Here is a 12,958-nt window from a genome sequence, read left to right as displayed (position 1 = left end):
ATTCTCTACATCCTTACACACCAATAATTTTTGCTGATTTATGTGTGCAGTTGTAGCTCTCAGCTGTATTACTGATTACATCCAAGGAATCACCCACACATACAAGCACATGTTCACAGGGTCACCCGTTGGTGATAGCAACTGGGCTGATTTCAGGCTGGCTCTTGCGCCTGGCTCCGGCTTCCTCACATGACCTCACCCTTTGGCCCTAAGCTCATCTTGCTGCTGGCATTAACCAGGCTACACACAATGGGGACAAGTGTATGCCTCTGTGTGTGCCTGTTTTTGTGAAACTGTGTGATCATTACTAAATGCTTTCATTTTGAGCATAGTGCTTTTGTGGGAGTACATGTGGCCCCTAATTGCCTCTTGCTTTTTAAAGCTACTACTATTTGTGAAAATATTAGATTTTTGTATTCAGACATCATTAGTCAATTCACTAAAATAAACATTTTTATGCAACTCTCCAAGAAAATATAAAGAACTAGTTACTGGACAAATAATATTAATGGACACAATGATAATATTGGATGTGGAGAAGTTCCAATGCAGGGAGTCTGTGTGTGCATTGTCCATAGAACGTTGATTTTTACATTTACTCTTTCATTCCCAACAACTTTGTAACAACTTCTGCTTTACTACAGTCTGGTAACCTACAGTGTGGTGCGTTCACTGACTGAAAAAACCCCCCAAAAAAACCCCTATATTTTCTGGGCTTCTTATCACCCAGTAGGGGCATGCAAGATGAAGTGACTTTAGCTAACAGGAAGTAACTTTTTGCATTTCTAGATATCAAAGGGAGAAGTGGTCTTAAATAGACATAGAGGACCTTTGTAGGTTCTTATCCAACTCTGCTAGCATCAGAAGGATTCATAAATAACACCTAAAACATGCTTCAAGTGTGTGGCACCATGAGCTGCAAGACTGAACAGTTCCAGACACTATTCAGTCTGGAATTTTTTAACTAGACACTAGTTAAAAAATTATGTACTGCAATGTTATACATGGAGTACCAACCTGAGAATCCAGTACACCAATCTGAACTGTGACTTGCATTGTTTTCATCACTCTGTACTTTGGTAGTAAAGTAAATAATGATTAATTACTCTGATGAAAAGTATATAGCAGATATTAATTAGATCTGCCTGCTCATGTTGACATCCATTTATTTTTGTAGTGCATAGTCAGCTACTAATAACAGCATGACAGTAAGATTAACTATAACTGGATGCAGCTGAATTTTTTTTCCCCATCTGAATCACATTGCCGTTACCACAAGTGTGGTTTGGAGCAGATCTGGAAACATTTGAAATGGTGGATTTATGCTGAGCTGACTTTCTAAACCTACACCAGATACAATCTGGATTTGCCAGAAAACAGATTTGGTTTAGCAGAATGAGCATGGTGCATGAGCGAGAATGGGCAATATGAGAGTTCAGCTTGTGAGATGTGACTCATCAGGGCATAAGGTCACAGTCTGCAGCATCTACCATGCCATCTCCAATACATCCTCCTACTGTTTCTTACCTAGTCTCTAATCCTCAGTCTGCATAGCAACACTTGAAAACACTCAGGCACACATACACACCAAGTAAACTCCACCAATACCACCTTAGACGACTGCTGACATGAGACAAAATGATGGAACATCAACTCTTGTCAAAGTTTGCTTTCATTTGTTCATGTTTTCTGACATCACTGTGATTGGATGGAGTGTGTCCACGCCCCTGTGTGCAGTACACACCATTACACAAACACAAGCACGTTCACACTGTTTGCTTTGCTTGCTCTGCGCTGAGCTGTCTGGCTGGCATCACCAATCAGCACAGAGCCAAAGAGTCAAAGGTGATAACCACTTGGCAGGACAGCTTTCATGTCAAGCTCCTTTCCTCATGCCTATGTGTGTGCCTTACACATAGGCAACACACAGATACACATCTGCGATGTGTATCTGTGTGTTGCCAGTGTAATAGTGTAAACACAAGTTTGCTCCCATGGAGTTTTCCCTGTATGTACAGTATAGATTGGTATAGAGCATCTCGTTTTCCCTTGTTTTGCTAGCATTTCTTCTTATATTTAGAATTCCCTGCTCACACTGTTCTCTGAGTTCCTGCATGTCCCCCTCCTCCTGTCCTCTTGGCACACACTGACGGGACTGACTTTTGTATTGTTTATACTTCCCAGGGAGATGCATACTGTGTCAGAGTCCAGCCCACTGAGAAATGCACTGTATGTGTTCAGCCAGGCAGGGGAAACTGTCCAACACCTTCTGTATGATGCAGACTGTTATTGTGCAACTCAATAAACTCAAAAGGCAAAGCCAAATTGCTTCAGTTACGACAGTACAATTGACTTAAGACGTAGATTAAAAAAGTTTTTTCTCAGAAAATTACTTTGACTTTTGTGCATTCCCCAAAGATCTTTGTTAATATTCAAATATATTGGATGGATCGATTTTCTGTTTATTTTCATAATTCTGTTTTCTCACGGGGGTAGAACTTAAGTGTTCCTCTGTAATTGGGTCTTTTGCTTTCCAGCGCAGCGCATCCACCAGCTGACGTATTGTTATGTTCATAAAGTGGCACATTTGCTGTGAATTTTCATTGAAGTGTTCCTCAGGAGAAAAAAAAATACTTGGCTGCTGGAAGAATGTTTGTTATCACTGTTATCTCAGTGGTGCCTTTTGGAGGAGTTGCCAACCTTGTTTAGTATCACTTTGAGGCTGTATATATGCATGTGTGCGTGTGTGTGTGCGTGTGTGCACTGAGGATGTTTTTATACTCTTATCGACGTGTCCTTGGCTGTGCTAGTGCACCAGCCTTCTATCAGTGTAATTTGCTTTCTTCTATGATTCTTGAAAGAAATGAAAAGACTTGGAGAAATAAAACTGAGGAAAAGTATAACAGCTTTAAGAGAGCCTAGAGAAATAACAATAAACAAATACGAGTGGTGAATACCAGTCCAGTGGTCAAAGCTGTTTCATCAGTGATTCAACTAGGTGGAAGAATATGGATGAAAATAAAATCTGAAGTGACAGTTTCATCAAAGTAACACATTTGAGGTTTACCTTAAGGCACCCCATTTGCTAGCCAGACAGGCAGTGTGTGTAACAGCCCCAGCACAAAGACCTACAGTGTGTATATGTAGGGCAGCAGGAAAAGAGACCGGGGGAGGAGAAATCCAAGTCTCAGCACAGGCCCTTCCCTCACTTTGGAGCTCTGCTCTCAGTTTGGTTCTGTACTCTTTCTGTCATATTAAACAGTTATCAAAAGGTCTGCGCTGCCCTCTCTAAAATGTTTTTTTGTATTTTCTTTAATGCTTGCGCTCTTTTAAAAATGATTATTTCATTCTGATGTGGATTCCTCCCATTACAGTGCATGCTTGAACTTTCCCCACCTCAAACCGCTTTCATGTGCTTATGCTAAAGAGTGTGCAGCATTTTGATTTGAAACACTTTCTTTAAACAGAACAGCATGAGTGCTGCGCGAGGGTCTCCCTATCTCAGGGCAAAATGCAGGGATGATAAGCTCCTACTCACATTTCAGTATTTACAGCTCCATATTTCACTTTGGATTTATTCACATCACATCGTTCTCTCTTTTCATGTCTTTGTCTCCATTTCTGGCCTGCTTCTTTCCACAGTCTAGAGAGTGAAGTCTGAGCTAGCTGAGACGCCTGGCCCAAGGCCTTGTTGCTTTATTTGCATTTCACCATGGTGTACATGTGCCAGGAAAATGCCACCTGGTGGTGATAATCCCCTACTGCAGAAATAGCTTCTTAACGTATGTGTGTGTATCGCTGATGTTTGTATTAAGTCAAGGCTGTGCGGCAGTAGCAGTGAGAGAAAGTGCACCGCCTTCTTCCTTCTTCCACCTGGTGCTCCCCTTCTCTTTCCCTTTCCGGCCTTTGTGCAGCTGTATTTATTTGGGCTGGATAAGGGCTTTGCAGAGACACTGGCCCCTGATACGCTCGGGGCCCCCGCCCCAGTTGACTCCTTTAAACTGAGTAGAGATGGAGGGTGACAGGATAATAATGCTGGTGTCAACACCACTTACAGGACAGTTATATCAGTATCAGCTCGGCAGGAGGACGTTCACACTCTGTTAGGCTGGGTCATGAACCGTGCTGGGGGCCCCCAACCACAGCCACACACACACACACACACACCAAATACTCTTCAACCACTGTTAATGAAACAGATCAGCTGCAGTTTGACCCTCTAAATGATGTACAGTAAAAAACAAAGATCTACAACCTTCACAATGTTAAGACATTGACATGAGCACAAGTGTGAATTTTATAAATTCCAATATATTCAGCCAGCCGCACTGCATACAAGAGCCTTATGGAAGAAACATGGATACATATCTAAATAAAAATACAAATATATATTCTTTTGCAAACTTCAGAGCATTACATCTCATTGATGTTGATTGTACATATTAGTAATCATGAATATATTTCAATGTCCTATAGTACAGCACAGAGCAATGTTACCAAACTCTTTAGTTTCTACATGTTTCAAGACTAATCATACATTTTAATTGGCTACTTCTTCCTATTCCTAATATTTTGTGAGATGACATTGATATTATAATTTGTTTCAGTTCCACCGAGATATATTTATTCATTAAAAAAAACAACTTTAATATTTATTATTAAAGGAATAAATAATATTCCTTTAATAAATTAAAGGAATATTATTCACTCCTTTTATTTTTGTGAAAGGCTGTGGTGACCAAAAATGAGAAAACATGCTTACAGTACTTCTAGTGGGATGTTTTGCCATAACTTTGTTTCTAGTGTGATATGAATGTGAACATTGAAATCAAATGTGGAAGTCAAAGCATTTACACCATTGTAGACTGTTTTTTGTATTCATTCAAATAAAGAAATGTTGACATCCACTAAAAGTCATATTACATTTCTTTTATTATATTTTTTGTACATATATTTTCCCACCGGTCTTTTATGCTATTTTTCAGAAGTTATGATAATTGACTCAAATATATTTAGACTCTTTGAGTTTTAAGGATTCTTGTTCTCCATATTTCTCCAGTCATTCCTTACATAAATTTATAGAACTGAAGTCTTTTCTTTTTGAAGATGCCGTCGCTGATTTTACAGCTTTATTTTTTTGGTTAGACTAATTTTGGAGGTCTGTGCAGCCAGTCCCAAATCTGTAATAGTTAGACATTACAGAATACCTTGTGGTGCACTCATAGTTGAGTAGTTGAGGTAAAGAGGGTAATAGAGGGAGGCAGGGGGGTGGTACTTAAGGACAGGGACAAGCATGGGCATCTAGCCAGCCAAATTGTACCCCTAAATCTCTACTACATCATAAACTCCACCCATTCCCTGCAACTTTAGTTACTCTCTCCAAATCCACCTTTTTCACCTCTTTTACAAACCTGCAAAAAATGTCCTGCCTTGTAATACCCCTGCCTCAAACCTCTCCTCCCACTGGGTGCATTTCTCCTCCCTTCATTCTTCCCCATCCCTCCATCTTTCTTTCTATCCCTCTCCTCGTCACTCAGTATCCCTCTCTCCTGGGTCTTCTTGCCGTAGTGCCGTGCTGTTGGCAGCGCGTGGGCGCAGGCGGCACACAGACGGGAGCACAGATGGGCAGCAAGCTGTGCAGGGCGGCCAGGCACACCTGCTCCACACACACGAGCAGGCAGACACACAGGCTCACACAAAAATATGCATACGCACACATACAGAGCCCTACTCTGCCACCTCACCACACAGCCTGCCTGCCTGGCACGGTGGCAATGTTGCAGGAACACACACACAGAGCTACACAACCTATACATACATATAGACGTGTGTTTTATATACAGTATATATATATATATATATATATATATATATGTTTGGTTTTTATGTTGCTACATCTTCCTGGTAGAACCTAAAACAAAAAGCCATTCAAGAAAAGCTCATGACACAACATCACTAGGACTACTCCCAATACACAAAAAGCATTAGCATAGCATTTTTGTGGCTTTAGGGTCTACAGCACTCTGCCCTTTTGCTGGAGATCACAATTTTATCCATGGTAAAAAATATTTTTTCCTTTTTTTTCTGTTTTCATTTTAAGATCTCATAGCAAAACTCAATTTTTAAAAAGTCCATATTTGTAGAACTATGCCTGTCGCTGCTCTTATCTACCTGTAGAATACACCTGGAATGCTGTGAAAAATATTTCTACTGAAATTTGTCTAAGCTGGCCAGACTACGACTAAGTCAGTAACATACTGTCCATCCTCTGTAAACTGTGCAATTGTTGGATTTCTTCATCTCCACTTTAGGCTTTTCCCCATTGGGATCGACATAGCGAATCATTTGTCTCCATTTAGTCCTTTCCTCTGCATCCTCTTTCCTGACACCAACTAACTTCATGTTCTCTTTCATCACATCCCTAAATCTCCTTTTCATCTTCCTCTCGGCCTTCTGCCATGTAGTTCCAACGTCAGCATCCTTCTGCCAATATGATCATTGTCTCTCCTCTGAACTTGACCTAACTATCTAGGACTGGCCTCTGACTTTATTTCCAAAACATCTAACATGAGTTTCCCACTGATGCTCTCATTCCTTGTCCTGTCCATCCCAAAAAGAACCTCAACATCTTGAGCCCTGCAACCTCCACCTCTTTTTCGTACTTTTTGTCATACGTGTGTGTGTAGCACATAAGTTCATAATGCTAATGAACTCCAAATGCAGAAATGCAGAGAGGTCAAAATCACACATCTGGATCATCACATGGGGATTTAGGATGAAAGCATTGCAGCACATGTGTTTAATCAAAGTGGTGCTAAAGACTTCTTAATACTTAAGCAGAAGTCTACCCTGATATCACATACAGACATAAATGATTGGGAAAAAAAATAGAACAGGAATATATAGCTATTTCTAAATATATAAATAAAAGAGAAAAATAAAATAACGTCCAATAAAAGAGCTGAGTGAACATCTGTGTGGGATAGCCAGGGGGATTAGGAGGGTTTGGAACATTTTAAGCGCATTAAGGATTAAAAAAAGGTCAGAATGTTTAGCAACATACCGATAAACCTCTTAAGCGAAACCCAATTGGGAGGCTGTACTGTGTTATCCTGTGTTTTGGGGAGGAGAGCGGAGAAGAGGGGGAGGAGAGGTGGAGAGGATGTTGTAGAGTTGACATTTGTTCCAACAAGGAGGGGAATCACATTGTGGTATTACATACTAGCTGGCGAACACATATGGATGCATGCAGCTCTGATTGGACTGCAAATCCTAAATAATGGACTTGATGGTTTATATGATTATGTTGCTCATGATCATTGCTGCATAGATTTGCAATAAGCAGCATTGTTGATAAATGCGTGTGACGGAGTTGGCATATTTGGTTATTCATGACTAGTAGCATTTTACTGCTTGAGTTGTTTTTCTGTTTCTTTTTTTTGGTAGCAAAGGTTGTTTCTGTGATGGTAGAATTTGTTTTATCCTGTCCTTTTTTTAGGTGGCCTCATGTTCATTTGGTCTGCTGATCATGCAGCATGACTGGCAGGCGACTTAGTTACCCCCACCTGTTGGTCAACAGCAGAATCCAACAAGTGAACAAGCAAATTCCTTATCCAAAACTCACAGATACACAATGGGCTGTTGCGTTAGTTGAACTGTGGGTTGAATGGTGTAACAGAGTCAGTATCAAATGGAAGAGAAAGTTTTGTTAATAGAAGTTGTATTGAGACTTGAAAATTACTGTCTGCATTGTTGTGGTTTTGAAGGACATACATATAAGGCAAAAACAGTAACTTGGAGAACGTAGGACACATGAAACGCCAGGAAAGCCTCAGAAATATGTCCTGAATGCCAGATAAATTGTGAGCGTTAAGTTGCACTGATGGATGGAAGGAAGAGAGCAGTGTGAGGCCCAGTAATGTATGTCAGGGCCATGATGAGTGGGGTTATGTTGATGGTGGTGGGGTCGTGGGACTTGCCCCGGAGCCTGTGGAGAAATACTGTAATCACCAACCCATGACGGCAGTCATCGCTTAGCTGCTGCCATGAAGAGTTATTATAGTTGAAGTGTAGGCAAATAGCATAAGCTCTTCAAAAAGCTTTTACTTTGTCCTTTTTTAAAATTTCTGGAGCCCTTGTTGGGATATGTTATAGTTTTTGTCAGCCAATCCTTGGACATTTTTTTTGTAGTTCTGGAAATGTGAGGTGTAGAAATGTGTGAATGAATGATTGCACTTTATCACAAAACTAACAAATTTAAAGGCATGCACAGGTTCCAGTTCAAATAAACTTTTACCTCTCCTATTTTACTTTTTACTCAGCTTTACTTTTCATTTGCTAGTTTATCTCTCTGACAATGTTTTCTGTATTTCAATTGCAATAAATAAAATGTATATACAACCATATATCAATTGCTTATACATGCTTTACATAGATTGGCTACTTGCATAGAAAAGAAAGAAATTAATTGTTCCTTCAAATTTAACGTCATAATTAAACTGGCATTAACATAATATTGTCTCAAAAAGAACATTCTGAGAGCAAAATGATTCAGAAACACACTTGTTTGGCTTTGGCACACTGTTTGTAGTTGTGGTTGTAACTATTTGTGGCAGAATGGGAAAGTCCAGTTTCTGTGCCGAACTGCCTCTTAATACGAGTAAAGTGTCTTGATTTGGCATTTGCTGTACATTGGCATTCTAAAAATAACCGAATTGAATTGAGAGTGAATTGGAACAGTGTGTTATCTTTTGAATAAGTTGTTCCTTAATCCTTTACTGAGTGTTTTAAAGCGCAGTGCAGGACACACACATTAGGTTACAATAAACTCCTGTATGAACGGGAAAAAGAGCAAAAAACGTGAAATTTCTTGACACATATTGATACACTAACTTTTCACCTTCACAATGTTTTTTACAATGTACTGAAAAAGAAATTGCACTATAATTTGTCAAATTGTATAGTTCACATGTAGGCTACTCACTAAACAAACATTACAAATTCATTCTGTCCACTGATTGGCAATAGATACCTAACTTTTTGCTACAGTAGATAAGTATCTTTCTATTTTATGATGGCAAAAAATCATGACTGTAGGAATAATGAAAAGTATCTGAACTCTTACAACACATCTTTTCTCTTATGGCGAATACCGCCAAAGTCCCTGTTGCTGCTTGCATTTTTCAGTTGTTTTCTGGTAGAAAATCTGGGAATGCAAGTCAAATATTTCTTGTTACAATGTCCAATAAGCAAAACATTAACTGTGTTTCCATGACCACTCATAGAAGGTCTTTTGGTAAAACCAGATATTCATTAACCTACCATAATAGTTTTTTAAGGGTCATAATAAAGCAGTATTGGATATCACAAAATAAGCACAGCTTGTCTCTTATGTACATGTCTAGGTCATGCTTTGGTTTTATCTCTGTGCATTGTTTTTAATTCACTGATTTGAAGGGCCTGCACAGTTGGCTGAAAGATTTGAGGTTAAAAATGTGTTTGTTGGCGGCAAACGCAGCGGGGCAACTAAGGAAAAGGGGCTGCAGGACTCTGATTGGGGTCGCTGAAGGGAGGGCTTTAGGGGGCTGCGGTGAGAAGATAAGGGGCTGGGTGTGCGCTTCAGAGGCTGGGTGGGGGTAAGGACGGGGGGGTTGTGGCTGCTTTGGTAGCCTGCAGCTTGCAGAGCAGTGATAACCAGTAACCAAACCTCTTTTACCTCCTCTTTCACCATGTCCTCCTCACTTCACTGTGCAGCTATATGATGCACTGTCACACTCAACAGTGGGACTTGTTTCCAGTGAGCGATGTAGTGATGTGGTGTAAGCACTGTGTCCGTTGGCTGACATGTCGTTGAACTTTAAAGTCACAATTGTTGAAAGTTCCAGTGTCCAGCGAAGTTTTGCACTCCTCAGATTAGCTAAACTTTGCTAAAGAAATGAAACTGCCGAAATGATTTTTTTTGTTGTTTTTTTTTAATAAAAACAAACAGAAAAGCAGGACATGTCACACTGTCTCTATCTGTTGTGTATTGCGAGAAAACATGGTGTGACCTTTGAAGACCAAATGTTGATTATGAAGATAGGTATCACTTTTCCTCTACTACTGACAGCATCTTATCTAACTTGAGTTTCAGCTTTCACACGTTTGGGTCAGTTGAGCATAGTGGTGCTCATTGTAACTAGCCTGAAGTAACTGGCTAAGTTTAATTTGGTTTACCAATAATGTGAGTTCATGAACAACTGATTTGTTATCAGGAAAATATGATGACTGAATTTATGTTTTGAAAATAGAATTAACTCTTCATCGGTCTCAAATTGTATTTTATAAAATTTCTGTTCAATGTAGAATAATTATTTAGGTTTAACCTGTCAATTTTTTTTTTCTTTTCATTTCACACTTGATGGGATGAAATTTAGCGCAGAATCCTTAAAAAGAAAAATAGCCCTTTAGTTGAATGATAATACAAACTGTCCAATCAGAAACTAAATCTAGCACTGTGGTGGGAATGTTTAGAAAAGTACCGCAGATTTTTTTACAATTCTAACACAGCAAAATTAATATTCCTAATAACACTATCAGTTTTTTTATTTACAAGTTTACATTATAAAGAGTTTATCATTATCATCACACATGACCATTTTTTTAATCTGATTCAGTGCTTCGTTATACAGCAAACAATGTCAGCAGCTAACATGTTTTTTTTTTTCATTAAAATAAGAGTCTCAAACATAGATAAAGGGTTGTAAGCATGTAGCACAGATCTTCATATCTGGGTTTCATTTCAATAGCTTAAGGCTAATTCATATCAGGAGCGTTGTGGATCATCTCATCAATTTCAGTGTGTTAGTGGTACCTTTGTCCCACATTGGTTGCATGGCACTAAATTGAACTGAGACAAAATAAATGACTGGACTTGAACTCTGTTTTATCAACACTTCACAATTAGTATTATATGTTTACAGAGAAAGTTGCCTGCTTGTTTAAGAACAATACTAACACAGCGAAGGGACTCAGAATATGTTGTAGCCTATCTAAAAAGCACTACAGTAAACTACCATGTAATTTTCTACAGTCATAATTGAGAAAACCTCTTCACAATGTTTAACAATAATGTAGGAAATTCATAAAATCTCATCGTGTCTGAAAAAGCTGTTAACACAATTCCTTACTAACAAAGTTGTTTTCGAAGTATTAGCTCAACCATGTTGTGAAGACTGTATGCCAGCATTTTTGCTACTAACACTGGACACACTATATGGAAAGCTGGATATTGTGCATTTGTGGTATGAGACAGAGTTTACAGCATTATAGAGTTCTTGTGTGAAATACTACATGACGGTAAAAAGTCCACTGAAGTCAGGTTGTTTTCTCAACAGCTTTCATTGGCCATGGTATATGTTTACTCTAAGAGCCTACCTCGGTGTTTGTCCACGTATGCGTGTGTGTTTAAATGTGTCTGGGTGTGTGTGCGGCGGGGGCACTGCCACGTATGTTTGGAGCGAGTGCTGTCAGTTAGCTGGAATGCTGCACTGCCGCCAATACTAAGATGGCTGCCAAGCTCTAAGATGGCTGCCAGGATTACACCCAGCCTGTGAGAGACACACAGAGGAGCGAGAGTTTCAGCAAGACCACTCTCTTTCATTTGCTCTTTCTTTCCTTCATTCTTCCTCTTGTCTGTCTCAGTCTAGCCCTCTTTTTCTCCCTTTCTTTCTCTCTAAGGATAAGCAGTGTGTCGTAGGCAGCGAAACAGGTCTGTTATTGTTTCTGCTCAGTAATCTGTGGCTTAGTGTGGCTGCAAGGCAAGTGCTGCTGGCAGGAATCTCTGTGCTCTGTTATCACCTACAGCCTGCAGATAAACACCTCCTTTAGCTTGCTTGCTAGCAGGAGCCTAGCGAGGCCTGAATGGACAGCCATTACCTTACCCATACCTCACTAGCCCAGGACATGGAGAGCAGTCTTATTTACTTAATGTTCTCTATAGGAACATATGTGCAACACTACAGTTTGTGTTTTATGTCTACAAATATTAACATAGAGACCTAATTTTTGTAAAAGACTGACTCTGATACTTTCTTCGACATCCTCTTTCAACATGTCTCTCATATCATAAGTTTAGTCTTATTGTTTAATATTATTAACATGTGTTCCCATGGTGGTCTTACATTGCACAGCCTTTCCTTGTAGTTATCTCAGTGTGTAAGCATGTGTATGTGCGATCATACAAGGATTACAACATGTATTAAAGTATGAAGCAGAAACTAAAGGAGAAACAGATTGAGAGAGAGGCCAGGCGTTTGTGTGCACATGTTCACATATGTGTGTGTAAGGTGCTCTGTTTATGTAGACCAAATCCCTACAAGCAAGAAGGTATTAAATAGGATTAGGGTGAGTGATACGATTACGTGGTTAGATACTAAATGCCGTGGCAGCACACTGTAAATCATTGCACCTTGATTGTGCAAAGACAGGACCAGCAGGAGAGAACATTCTTAGACACAAGAAAATCACACACACACACACACACACACCCACACACACACACACACGCCAGAAGGATGTGTGAATTCACACATATAAATTTACAAGATGTATAACATACTCTACCACATACTGCAGGTTTTTCATATTTTCTCTCACACCTCAAATTTCAAAAAGCTGGAATCAGTAAAGCACTGAATGTTTCTTAAGTATGTAAACCACATGTTGAACCTTTGTCTTTTCTCTTTCTGTGCTTGTTGCCATGTAGAATCTGGACAATCAGACAGCTCCAGCCAACAGGGAGACACAGACATCAAACCACCACCCAATGGTAGGTACCCGCCTGGGCATTTCCATATCTAAACACTCCTAAATTGGCATAATACAATTGGTTTTATCATGCCTGTTTGCTTCAGTGTAGTCCAGCTTTGGATTCTGGTAACAAACAAGCCTTCATAGATGTTGATCAACTGGGATTTTG

The 12,958-nt window shown here is 39.6% G+C and overlaps 1 protein-coding gene across 13 annotated transcripts in view; it reads left to right on the top strand.

Annotated features, from left to right (window-relative positions):
• Positions 1-12,958, top strand: part of LOC116719882 (nuclear factor 1 X-type-like) — a 124,820-nt gene that overhangs the window by 84,043 nt on the left and 27,819 nt on the right. For all 13 annotated transcript variants that reach the window (XM_032562657.1, XM_032562653.1, XM_032562650.1 and 10 more), the window contains one exon: positions 12,746-12,808. In XM_032562657.1, the coding sequence (XP_032418548.1) occupies positions 12,746-12,808 (63 nt within the window). The remainder of the gene's footprint in view (positions 1-12,745; positions 12,809-12,958) is intronic.

The sequence above is a fragment of the Xiphophorus hellerii genome, chromosome 5 (assembly GCF_003331165.1).
Source record: "Xiphophorus hellerii strain 12219 chromosome 5, Xiphophorus_hellerii-4.1, whole genome shotgun sequence".
In the NCBI taxonomy this organism is placed as follows: Eukaryota; Metazoa; Chordata; class Actinopteri; order Cyprinodontiformes; family Poeciliidae; genus Xiphophorus; species Xiphophorus hellerii.
This window is presented reverse-complemented; position numbering and strand designations above follow the sequence as displayed.